A 13,115-nucleotide genomic window follows, 5' to 3' on the forward strand; every position below is an offset into this window, starting at 1 on the left:
CGATCTACACCACAGCTCATGGCAGTGCCAGATCCTTGACCCACTGAGCAAGGCCAGGGGATTGAACCCATGTACCTCATGGATGCTTGTCGAATTCGTTTCTGCTGTTCCACATCGGGAACTGCTGTTTTGCTTTTAAATGGAGTTCAGTCTCAAGAGTTCACAAAACAAGTTTCTCCCAAATTTGTTGCCAGTGTTAGAATGTTAAAACTAGAAGTGAGCTAGAATCATCCAGCCTAGCCTGATCTGCTCCTTTTACTAGTTAATAATATATTGATATACAGAAAGTCTCAGTTACTTTCACAGTTTATTTTCCACAGACTATATCTTCGAAAAGAACTTTTTTTTTTACAAGATGTGATTGTGTTAAATTGTGTAATGCTCAGAAGTAGCATATATGCTGCTGAAAATTATGGTAATTATGAATAATTATGGTAATTGTGAATAGAGAAAAGCAAGTCTATGGGATAGGAAATTAAAAATAAAATTTTAGGGATAGGTAAGTAGTTTTAACTTGTTTCATTAATTATATAAGGATAATTGATATATTTTTTTTTCTTATAGATTATGAAAAGAAAAAATCTGTACCAAGTTTTGTGGACCGAATATTTGGTGGTGAACTAACTAGTACAATCATGTGTGACGAATGCAGAACTGTAAGTAGATGTAGTAGAGACTGGATTTATTAATAGAGTACAGTTGTCAATTATTTCTTGCAAAAACAGAAGCATCTAGATTCATAAGATAGTCTTTGTGGAACTGTCCAAGTATGCATACAATTTTTTTCTGGAACTCTAAACACTCTGTTTGAGGAAGAAGTTTAACATTTTACTTTATTTCCCCTAACCCAGAGTCCTCAACACTGTGTAACTTTTCTTTTTTTTGTCTTTTGTCTTTTTAGGGCTGCACCTGCAGCATATGGAGGTTCTCAGGCTAGGGGTTGACCAGAGCTGTAGCTGCGGGCCTACACCACAGCTACAGCAATGTCATATTCGAGCCATGTCTGTGACCTACACCACAGCTCACAGTAACACCTGCTCCTTAATCCACTGAGTGAGGCCAGGGATTGAACCTGCAACCTCATGGTTCCTAGTAAGATTCGTTTCTGCTGCACCATGACGCGAACTCCTCATTTCATTTTCTTAAAGCTTTATTTTAAAATTTACCACCAGCCCCCAACCATGATCTTACTATATAATGTTTAAAGTAAATCTTTTCTTTCCTTTAACGTTTTTTTTTTTGGTTGGTTAAGGTATCCTTGGTTCATGAATCTTTCCTTGATTTGTCTCTACCAGTTTTAGATGATCAGGTAAGACTGTTGAGTTTATTTTATTTAAGTAGATTTTTTTTTCTTTCCTGTGCTAAATTATATGGGGGAGGGCCTGTCATATTTTCCATGTTCATTCATTAGGATGTCATGCATGAGAATTTTTGCTTAATGTATATGACATAGAAAAATTTAAATATTTGAATAAAGAATGGGATAAATATGTTTTTTGAAAGAGCATGTCTAGAATTATTTATAGATAATTCACTTGATTAGTTTACATATAGGGAAATGTTCTCTTCATATTATAAGTTACTTTTTCATTATTTAAGACTAACCACAAATCCTTCCAGTCTTAAGTTCATAAATGTTAACAGAAACTATCTCAGTTTTAAGCCATATTAATTTAATTCCTATCAAGTAGTAGGAAAAAAGAGTACATATTATGAATACTGGATAAATCATTAACTTAATATGAATTGGGGGGGTCCCTTTAAATCACTATTACTTAATGATTAAAGTCTTACTGAACTTAACCTTTTTTTTCATTCTTTAACACTGTCATTTACATGCAAAGAAAAGCAAGAATAGAAAGGAAATCACTTATCAACATAAAGGACTGTTAGAAATAAGACATAATTATAGCATGATACAGCATGTATCTAATATAACTTGTATTCCTTTCTATTACACCTGCATGTGAAGTTGCCTTTTTTCTGGTTTGTTTGTTTGCTTGTTTTCTCAGTATATGAAGATTGCTTTCTAATATTTGGGATGAATGAATTTTTTTCCTGCATATATTTCTAATCATTGTGAAAATAAATCTATTGTAAAATAGGAGTAAAAAATTATTTAGGTAACATGAAATCTCTTCAACGGTAGTTACAAAGTTTTATTTTTGGCCCATTCTCTCTCCATATTTTAAGAGTGGTAAGAAAAGTATAAATGATAAAAATCTGAAAAAGACAATGGAGGATGAAGATAAAGACTGTGAGGAAGAAAAAGATAATGACAGTTACATAAAGGAGAGAAATGATATTCCTTCAGGAACAAGTAAGCACTTACAGAAAAAAGCAAAGAAGCAAGCCAAAAAGCAAGCCAAGGTGGGTAATTAGGAGGAAAACTGTGCTTTTCTAATTTTACTTTTTTTTGGCCTTTTAGGGCTGCATCCACAGCATATGGAGCTTCCCAGGCTGGGGGTCTAATCAGAGCTATAGCTGTGGGTCTATGCCACAGCAACACAGACAGGTTCCAAGTCACGTCTGCGACCTACACCACAGCTCACGGCAACATCAGATCCTTAACCCACTGATCGAGGCCAGGGATCGAACCCGCAACCTCGTGGTTCCTAGTCGGATGTGTTTCCGCTGCACCACGACGGGAACTCCTCTAATTTTTAATTTTTTAACTATCGAGTTTGAAGTCTGCATAACATTGGTAGAAATATCTGTTCTCTTATATACAGCACTTTCACATGGAGTTATAGGATTAGCTCACTTAGTATTCTCTGTAGTGAAATTTCTTTGAATATATGTGAAAATAATGTGCTCTTTTTTTTTTAAATGGCCGCGCCTGCAGCATATGGACGGTCCCAGGCTAGGGGTCAAATTGGAGCTGCAGCCGCTGGCCTCCACCACAGCCACAGTAACATGTGATCCAAGCCTAATCTGCAACCTAAACCACAGCTAATGGCAATACTGGATGCAAAACTCATTGTGGGAGGCCAGGGGTAGAACCTGCATCCTCATGGATACTAGTAGGTTCTTAACCCACTGAGCCACAATGGGAACTCCTCTAAATGTCCTTTTTTTTTTTTTTTTTAAATTTATTTTTTTGGTCTTTTTAGGGCTGCACCTGCGGCATATGGATGTTCCCAGGCCAGGGATCGAATGGGAGTTGTAGCTGTGGCCGGCCTACGCCACAGCCAGAGCAACATCAGATCCGAGCCACGTCTTTGACCTACACCACAGGTCACGGCAATGTCGGATCCTAAACCCACTGAGCAAGGTCAGGAATCGAACCCATAACCTCATGGTTCCTAGTCAGATTCGTTTCCACTGCGCCACGACAGGAACTCCCATCAGTTCGGTTTTATTTTCCATTAATTTCAGTGTAAATGAAGTTAAACTTGTTTTTATGTTTAAGAGCCATTTGTGTTTCCTTTGAGTATTCACTTCTGTCCTTTCCCCATTTTCCTTTTTGCCTGTAACTCTATTTTTAACTGAAGCACATCAGAATCGGTTTGTGTCCAAGGTCCTGTATGTTGTCCTTCAGCTTTCTGGTGTTAGAAACTCTCGTCACGGGGCTGTGCTTTCAGTGACAGTGCTAACCCCTTGCATCTTTAGGCAATTCAGTAACAGGAGTCTTGATGAAATCTCCCCCACCCCTCACCCCCTGCACTTGGGAATATGCTGCAAATGCAAAGAAGGTGATTTAAGCAGGTGGCGTCTTTTTTATTGTTCTCTGTACCTATGGCTTCCTTGCTTCCTCTCTAGTTTGGGGCCATTCATTTCCCTGAATGTTTTCCTCTGTCCCTCTGCCTAAAGCAGTTCTGTGCTTGTACATCCTTGCGTTTTCAGTTTTTTTTTATCTCTTCAGTGAAACCTTGATCCTGTAGTTACAACTCAGATGGATATATCCCTTCCTGGTGCATGTGTAGTCACTGACCCCTGCTGGAGTTCAGTAGCCTTACTGCTCTGCATAGCCCTCTTCTCTTGGAATAGAGGCCCTGTATGACAGCATTTTACTGATTGGTGATGGTTTATCTCTGCTTTAAATCAGAGAACTTCTTTATAATTTATTTGATCCTTCGTAGTAAAGGAACTTTTAGGATCAGAATTCTGGAAGTGAAGTCTTCATGATTAGCTTCCTTATTTTGATTGATAAGCAAGAAAACCTGATGTGATTCATGTACACCTTTTCTCTTCCCCTCTCATTCTATTTCTTTCTTTTAATGTTTTATGCTTTTTACACAGTACCAACGAAGGCAACAAAAAATTCAAGGAAAAGTTCTTCATTTAAATGATGTCTGTGCCGTTGACCATCCTGAAGATAATGAATGTGAAGTTGAAGCGTCCACTTCAGAAGTGGATGTTAAATCCAGCCATACCTCACAAGAGGAAGTTATGCATAAGGAATGTTGTGAGAAAGATTTGAATGGCCATGAAAAAACAGTAGAAAGTGTGACTGACAATCAAAAATCCACAGAGGAAGGAGATATGAAAATTGTCAACCTGGACAATGATCTAGAGGTTTTAGCCTCTTCTCCCACGGAATGTACTGGGAATTTGAATGGTGCCTACCTGAAGGCAGGGAGCAACGGGGAAGTGGACATTTCCAGTGGTTTTAAGAACCTTAACTTGAATGCTGCTCTTGAACCTGACGAGATAAATATAGAGATTCTGAATGATGATCTTACTCCTGGGGCGAAGGTATATGAGGTTGTAAATGAAGATCCAGAAACTGCTTTCTGTACTCTTGCAAACAGGGAAGCTTTCAATACGGATGAGTGTTCAATCCAACATTGTTTATATCAGTTCACTCGAAATGAGAAACTTCGAGATGCTAATAAACTGCTTTGTGAAGTGTGCACGCGGAGACAGTATAGTGGACCAAAGGCAAATATAAAAGGTATTTAGATTCTTTCACATTCGGTGGCATGTTTTGCATGGCATAGGTAGAGTGCTGCTGTGTTAATTGTATCAGGATTTCAGTGATGTCAGTAAGTTCCCTTTTCTGTGTGAATATATTAATGGATGGGTAAGCGGAATTCAGAATTCTGTTGAAGTGGCTAGTGCTCTATGATATGCCAGCAGCAGGTGAAGCCGGGCAGCGTGCTGACCCCACACCCTGGGAGGCGGTCATCCCACTGAGGTCGCTGCAGCACCGGGCTCCACAGACAGTGGCTGTCTCTGTTGCCTCAGTTTCTGGCCAGCATTTGTGATAGCCCTCATCTCCCTTGCACCCAGAAGGTCCCACTCTAATTCTCCAGTGTGCTGAAGTGACAGTCCTAGTGCAGGGGGTGGGGAGGACAGTACTTTCTTACAGTCTTTTCTCCAGTACAGAATAGGAAGATACTGATAATTCCCCTCCTAACCTTTGCTTTTTGTTTTTTTTTTTTTTTTTTGAGCTTGGGTAAATAGGATAAGGAGGGATCATAGATTCCTAAGGATTCTTACTAGAATTGTTGAAACATTTGAAAAGCCTAGGAGTTCCCTTTGTGGCTCAAAAGAAACAAATCTGACTAGTATCTATGAGGACGCAGGTTCCATCCCTGGCCTCGCGCAGTGGGTTAAGGATCTGGCATTGCCGTGAGCTGTGGTATAGGTTGCAGACGAGGCTTGGATCCTGCGTGGCTGTGGTGTAGGCCAGCAGCTACAGCTCTGATTCATCTCCTAGCCTGGGAACCTCCATATGCTGTGGGTGCAGCCCTAAGAAGACAAAAAAAGCCTAGCTTTTTGGGGGGGATGAGTAGGTGCTCAGCAGTGGCATGTGGAAATTCCCCAGCCAGGGATTGAACCCACACCACAGCAGTGACAACACCAGATCCCTAACCTGCTGAGCCACCAGAGAATTCCTATAAAGTCTAGCTTTTTATTTATTTACATGTTGATACTAAAGTAAATTGTATTGACTTTATAGCACTTCTGTTCACTTTAGAACAGGTTTCATCTATCCATGGTTTACAAGCTAAATTTGGCCTGTCTCTTGTTTTTGTGTGATTTCGGAGCTAAAAATATTTTTTATAGATGGAAATTTGAAAATTATGTGGTAGAAAATGTTAACTTTGAACTCCAATTAAATGTTCTCTCTCCAAAAAATAATTCCATTCTTCAGTTTGGTAGACTGCTATCGTATTCAGTTATTTTATTATATTTTTAATTCCATCAGTAAAAATTTGTGGACATTTTCCTCTCATGTAAAAATAATGACAAATATCCTTGATTTTGCTTCTTGGTCCAAAAAACCTAAAAAAAATTTTTTTTTCTTTTTTGTCTGCCCTGTGGCATATGGATTTCCCAGGGCAGGGATCAGATCCAAGCTGCACTTGCAGCCTAAGCTGCAGCTGCGGCAACACTGGATCCTTAACCCACTGCTGGGCCACCTCTCCCAAGACACCATTGCACCACAGCGGGAACTCCCTAAATATGTTTCTTTCCAGAAAGTTTACTGATCCTTGCTTCAGATGTTTGAAATGATTTTAAATTAGCAGATATGAATGCTTTAGTGGTTTAAAGTGATCCTCTCACTGCTAAAATTTCTTTCTTTCTGAAGGTGAAAGGAAACATGTTTACACCAATGCTAAGAAGCAGATGCTAATTTCTCTTGCTCCTCCTGTTCTCACTCTTCATTTAAAGAGATTTCAGCAGGTACCTTTTGTTAAGGAAAATTTGAATTTGTAACACCTGTTTTATTTGTTACTGTGTAAACATATTACTCTGGGTTTTTGTTATTTCTTAATTCTAACTTCAGAGAAGTAGAAAAGTAAAAGAATACATATAGATAAAACAAAAAAGGTTTGATGCATGTAAGATGCATGTCATGGTGGAGGAGAAATTTAGGCACAATCTCTCCTCAGTTTTACTAGACTCATTTTGCTCTTTTTAGTAATATTAGCATCTTACTCTAACCTTAATTTCAGGTTTTTTTTTTTTTTTAAAGACTAACTTACTAGTTATATCTCATAGCTGGGAAATTTAGTGATGTTTTTCTGTTTTGATTGTGGTATCTTGTTTTTATTGACCCTGCATACAAAAAGGCATTGGTTGGATTTTCATCATTTTAATGATTCCGTCTTTTCTGGAAGACTTGCTATGACCAGTACAACTTGCACATTCAGCTCCAGCTTCCCCAGATATCCTCAGAATGTTTTCTCTTCTGTGGTTGGTGTGAGCTTGACTAATTGAGTGGGTCTCTATGAACAATTCACCAAGCTTGGTTAGAGAGTGAGGCTGGAAGTGTGTGCTTTGTAGAAAAATATTCTGCACACTGAGTTTCAAGTGCTCAGAACCTCTGGTGTAATCTGGCTTTTCTGGATGGCTAACACAGAAACACAGAGGATTTTCTTAAGGAGTAGCTTTCTCCGTGTGTGGGACTGTATGTGTATGTGTATGTTTCACTTAGCAAAAGTGAATCAACTGGAAATCAGTTAGTGGTCAGGCAGGTAAAGTCTCCTAAGAAGATTGAACTAGGGCTGGATATTAGTGTTTTTCTAGGCATTGGGGTGGGACTACACAGTTTAACTAACACGTATAGCTTTTCCAAGAAAAGAACTTAATCTATTATCCTTCTTTTTTTAGGCTGGTTTTAACCTACGCAAAGTTAACAAACACATAAAATTTCCAGAAATCTTAGATTTGGCTCCTTTTTGTACCCTTAAGTGTAAGGTAGGTGAAAGTTGCCTTTTTGGGGAAATCCATTAAAGGGAAATCATAGCTTATCACCAAATACTCTAACAGCAACTCATATAAGTATGAAGTTGATAAGAGCTACTGAGTAGACTTTTTTTTTTTTCCTTTGGAATGCCTATAGTATGCAAATTCCTGGACCAGGAATCAAGCCTGTGTGACAGCAGCGACCCCAGCCACTGTAGTGACAGTGCAGGATCCTTAACCTGCTGTGCCACAAGGGAACTCCAAACACTTTTTTGGCTGCACCTGTGGCCTGCAGAAGTTTTAGGGCCAGAGATCGAAGTTGCACCACAGCTGTAGGCTGGGTCTTTGATCTCTGCACCTTTATAATTTCAAGATCTGTGGCGAATCATTTTGAACATTAGGTGGTTATTTCAGTTCAGCATTCCTTTGAACCCCCATTATTGTGGCAGACATTGTCTTGGGAACTGAGGGCATGTAACTAAAGATGAGCAGATAGATTTATGGATAATCTCAGTTTAATATGGTTGACTGTTAAGGTTGGTATACACAGAGCAGGGGTGATATGCACTTAACCCAGCATGTTGGTGCTTCAGGGAAGGCTGCTGCTTCAAGGAGAAGATTTAATATGATGACTCGAGAGGAAACAAGTTTTCCAGGCAGAGGAAGCAGCAGGAGCAAAGGCAGAGCAGTGTAAAGGGCATGGTGGGTGCTGGGGACTGGCTGTGGAAGCACTTCTAGCTTATACTACAAGGTCTTGGGAACAGTAGGGGATGAAGCCAGAGTAGTGAGATCAGAATGAGGTGTTGGAAGATTATCTTGATGAGGAACTTGGGCTTTTTATGTTGACAGTGGGGAGCCACTAAAGAATTTCAAGCAACGGGGCCGCACAGTCAGATCTGTATATTTCTTGCTGAAGCAATGGAGGCTGGATTTTAGGAGGGGAAGTCCAGGAGGCGGGGAAGTTAGGAGGCTATAGAATTAATTCAGTCACTAGATGATGACAGCTTAAACTAGGGCTGGAGCTGGGGAGATTGAAGGAATATTTCAGAAGGTGAAGTTAAAAGGACTTTTTGATCTGTTGCCTCTGGAAGATGAGGCAGAGGCCTTTAAATGGATGCTGAGCGTGGCAAAGGAAAGAGTTAATCATGATTCCCAGGGCCTGGCTTGAGTGTCTGGCAGTGCCATACATTGAGGTAAGAGCAAGTTGGGAAGTGGAGAAGGGAATGATGTCTTGGAAACATTGAATTTCTGGTATTTTTGAGATATTCACTTGGATATGTTTAGAAAGCAGTTGGATGTACAAGACTGAGGGCCAGAATAGAGAAGTGAGGGCTGGAGATAAGGATTTGGAAATCAATACAGAGGTGGTGGTTAAAACTATGAGAGAGAGTTCCTGTTGTGGCTCAGCGGAAACAAGCCAACTAGGATCCATGAGGATGCTGGTTCCATCCCTGGCCTTGATCTGTGGGTTAGGGATCTGGCGTTGCTGTGGCTGTGGTGTAGGCTGGCAGCTGTAGCTCTGATTCTACCCCTAGCCTGGGAACTAACATCTACCTCAGGTGCAGCCGTAAAAAGAAAAAACAAAACTCCAAAAAACTGTTAAAGGATGGGATCTTGTGTCAAGTGTGGAGAGGGAAAGAGGTAGTTAAGGACTCTGGTGAGTGTGTGTAAGAGGCATAGGTAAAAGAGGACACCCCAAGGATGCCAGCAAGTCTGTGTTGAAGTAAAATTTGGAGAATCAAAGAAGCTGTGCTGTTGTTCTTTATTCAGATTTTAAATACTGCAGTATATTGATAAAGTATATGCACAACTTGAAGTGATGGGAACCCCCCCTTTCTTTCTCCCAATTTTAAAATTCTTTAAGAAAGGTATTTCAGAGGCGGTGTGTGGAGTGAATTGTCATTACTATGTTTTTACCATAGGACAGGGCCCCTTCTGCTGGTACAGATATTTTGTGTTCTGTTCAGACCGCAGTAAAGCAGATATTGCAGTAAAGCAAGTCACCTGAATTTTTTGGTTTCATGGTGTGTAAAAAACCTATGTTTACACTATATTGCAGTGTATTAACTGTGTAATAGCATATGTCTAAAGAAACTATATACATATCTTAATTAAAAAATACTTTATTTCTAAAAAATGCTAACCATCACAGGCCCTCAGTCAGTTGTAATCTTTCAGCTGGTAGAGAGTTTGAAATATTGAGATTCATCTAAATGTGACACACACAAACACCAAGTGAGCAAATGCCACTGAAAAAAATGGCACCAATATATTTTCTCAATACAGGGTTGCCATAAACCTTCAGTTTGTAAAAAATGCATTATCTGCAGAGAACAGGAAAGTGAGGAATGCTTGTGAACAGAAATATGTTTGGCTGGATTAGTTTTGAATACATCATCAGGAGTCAGTCTTTTGCCTAAAATGCCATGGCCCTGTGTTCAAGTTCCAAGGAAAGAATTAAATGGCCTCACTGTCAGAATATCAGAGAAGACCAGAAAGCATTTTATGGATTGGGCAGAATAGAGGTCATGGTAAAATTTTCAAGAAGTGTTGGTAACTTCAGTAAGTGGAGAAGAGGGTGAGAATATTGGAGATAGAGCATATAGGTATGTTAGAGCCTTGGCTTAAGGAAAAAGCAGTGGATCAATGAAGTTTTTTTTTGTTTGTTTGTTTTTAATCTTAGGAGACTTAAATAGGTTTGTAGGCCAAGAGGAAACTCTAGAAGTAGAATATACAGAAAAAAGAGCTAAGTGATTGAGTGAGATCCTGAAAGAGGCCGAAAGGGCTGGGATGAGGACTCTACGTTAGAGAATCTCGCAGCCAGAGGGAGAGGATACTTCATGTTCCTGAGAATGGGCAGCTTGCGGTTGGGTCGGGTTATGTATGTCTCAGTTTTCCTGAGGTGGAAGGTGAGGTCAACTATAGAAAATAGAAGGGGATGAAGAGAGGCTACAAGAGAGGTGAAAGTTTGGTGCAGTTGCTGCAACATCTATCGAAGAGGCAGCTAACTAAGGACACATCGTAAGATTATAATGTCACACTGAGGACCTGAATTTACCAGTCTTCATGGTTACAGAATTTTGTCTTCTGGCAATAGCAGCTTTCCATGTAGAGTTGGGAAAGGTACCTTGTAGAATTCAGAGTTGGGTTATATGAATTGGATGTGGTGGCAGGGCTGGTGGTAGGCGTTGAGGCATTACTCGTGAGACATGTGGCCAAGGGCTTTAATGTGGATGTAGGGTGGGTTCTAAGATTTGACCGTCTCCCTAAAAGGCTCTCGGGCCACGTTGATGTTGCTGTTCCGTTACATTTTGAGTAGTGAAGAAAGATTTTACATGGGATGAGGCTGGATGAGGCTTCGTAGGCCAGGAGAAAACAAGGGTTAGCTTGAGGATTCTGTTAGGTTGACTAGTATAAATGAGATGAGTCGGAAGACTAGACTTGTGGACTGAGACTAGAAAACTGGTAAGATTTTTGAAGTTGAAGAATTCTGGGTGATGCACAATTCCAGAATGTAGGCCAGGGTATGCAGGCAGTGAATATCCTGTGAGGTCTATTGGACACCGAAATCCCTGAGGAAGCTGACAGGATTTGGAATGACATAAGCAACCTCCAAGGCTATATGGGGAAAGTGAGCTCTGAATGTGCTTCTCACCAGACCGGCAGGGGTTTTTTGAAAATGTAAGGGGTGGTTTGAGGTGTGACCTAAATGCTATATTCTCTTGCTATTAAAAAGGCTTACATTTGGGGCTAGAAATAGGATGAGTTGTTGAGGTATTTTGGAGTTATCTAATTGCTAAAGAAACTTGGGCAAGTTCAGTTACTTATCTGGGCCAGGTAACTGATTATAGCAAGTGGCCTCTGGTTTATGGTTCTTCTAGCAGGGCAACAGCAATAGCAGCTTTCTGATAACACATAAGCAAGGCACTACTCAGCTGGGTAGAGAGAAAATAGTCAAATTCAGACTCGTGATTGTTGCATTCTCAAAGGTTAGAGACCCTTTGAATAGTTTAAAATTGTCTTGCCAATAGCATCTAAGTGGGACTCTAACTTTTGAATTCTGTTCATTTTTAAAGAATGTTGCTGAAGAAAATACAAGGGTACTGTACTCCTTATATGGAGTCGTTGAACACAGTGGTACCATGCGGTCAGGGCATTATACTGCCTATGCCAAGGCAAGAACTGCAAACAGCCATCTCTCTGATCTTGTTCTCCACGGTGATATTCCACAAGGTAAGAGATCTTAAAATTCTGGAATTCAGCAGGTATTTATGGCAGAACCAAAAAATAAACTTGAATCTTTCCATTTATGTTTAATTTTACATTTCCTCTTCACAGATTTTGAAATGGAGTCAACCAAAGGGCAGTGGTTTCACATCAGCGACACACATGTGCAAGCTGTGCCTACAACTAAAGTACTAAACTCACAGGCTTACCTCCTATTTTATGAGAGAATACTGTAACAATTTCAAAAAACGCTTTCTCTGGAAACATGTTTATGGCTTTTATAATGGCTGTAATAAAAAAAAAAGTAAAGACTAACTGTAAATCATGTTCACTTAAAATTAAATACATGCCAGAAGAAATCATGTTTATTGAATACTAAAGGGAAAATACTTAAAAATTTACAGTGGTTTTGTATTGTAATGGTTTTTATTCCTGCTTCCAGTTTCTGGAAAGGAGTCTGAATTACTAAAGTCCTCTGTGCTTATTAATATGTTTGGGTGGTGGTTTGCAACACATCAATAAAATGAATTACCCCCAAAATTTGTTCTATTACTTAGAAGATTTTCTGACATACCCTACTAGGTAACAACAACAAAGTTTCAGACTGACTGGCTAATAAAACCTTAAGTGAGTTTTAAAAATGTTAATTTTGAAAGCACAGGTAATTTGACCATGGCAGTAACTAATTTTTTTTTTTGGTCTTTTTAGGGCTGCACCCGTGGCACATGGAGGTTCCCACGTTAGGGCTCCATTTGGAACTGTAGCAGCTGGCCTATGCCAGAGCCACAGCAGTGTGAGATACAAGCTGCGTCTGTGACCTACACCACAGCTCACGGCAACACCGGATCCTTAACCCACTGAGCAAGGCCAGGGATTGAATCTGCATCCTCATGGATACTAGTCAGATTCATTTACACTTAAGCCACGATGGGAACTCCTATATGTGAGTATTCTCATGCCATGCAGTGTGCACAAGCTGGGGTGTTGGCAGGACTCCATACCTGCTCTGTGCCAATTGTTAATAGACTAAAGGAAGACATTCATGGGAATCCCTTTAATGCCACCAGGCCAGAAAACCTGTGAACTGTCCTGATAAATTTTTACTCAAGCCAGTCAGTGTTTCCAAGTTGCATACAACCCTAAGAGCCTTAAGGATACCAAACCTGTCTAAACTTTCTGTAAGGTTCTCTATTAGGATTTCTTTGATGAACTCTTTAAGATTTGAGTTTATCTAAGACTCAGCCATA

General features: G+C 39.9%; 1 protein-coding gene across 20 annotated transcripts in view; it reads left to right on the top strand.

Annotated features, from left to right (window-relative positions):
• Positions 1–12,408, top strand: part of USP16 (ubiquitin specific peptidase 16) — a 29,625-nt gene extending 17,217 nt beyond the window's left edge. For 17 of the 20 annotated variants that reach the window (XM_021070872.1, XM_021070870.1, XM_021070871.1 and 14 more), the window contains 8 exons: positions 565–656; positions 1,253–1,309; positions 2,194–2,370; positions 4,243–4,897; positions 6,542–6,636; positions 7,567–7,653; positions 11,718–11,874; positions 11,980–12,267. In XM_021070872.1, the coding sequence (XP_020926531.1) occupies positions 565–656; positions 1,253–1,309; positions 2,194–2,370; positions 4,243–4,897; positions 6,542–6,636; positions 7,567–7,653; positions 11,718–11,874; positions 11,980–12,104 (1,445 nt within the window). In that variant the 3' untranslated portion in view covers positions 12,105–12,267. Of the gene's footprint in view, positions 1–564; positions 657–1,252; positions 1,310–2,193; positions 2,371–4,242; positions 4,898–6,541; positions 6,637–7,566; positions 7,654–11,717; positions 11,875–11,979 lie in introns of all 20 variants that reach the window. The other 3 variants (XM_005670321.3, XM_003358897.4, XM_005670317.3) reach the window with 2 other exon arrangements.

This window comes from Sus scrofa, chromosome 13 (genome assembly GCF_000003025.6).
Source record: "Sus scrofa isolate TJ Tabasco breed Duroc chromosome 13, Sscrofa11.1, whole genome shotgun sequence".
Classification (NCBI taxonomy): domain Eukaryota; kingdom Metazoa; phylum Chordata; class Mammalia; order Artiodactyla; family Suidae; genus Sus; species Sus scrofa.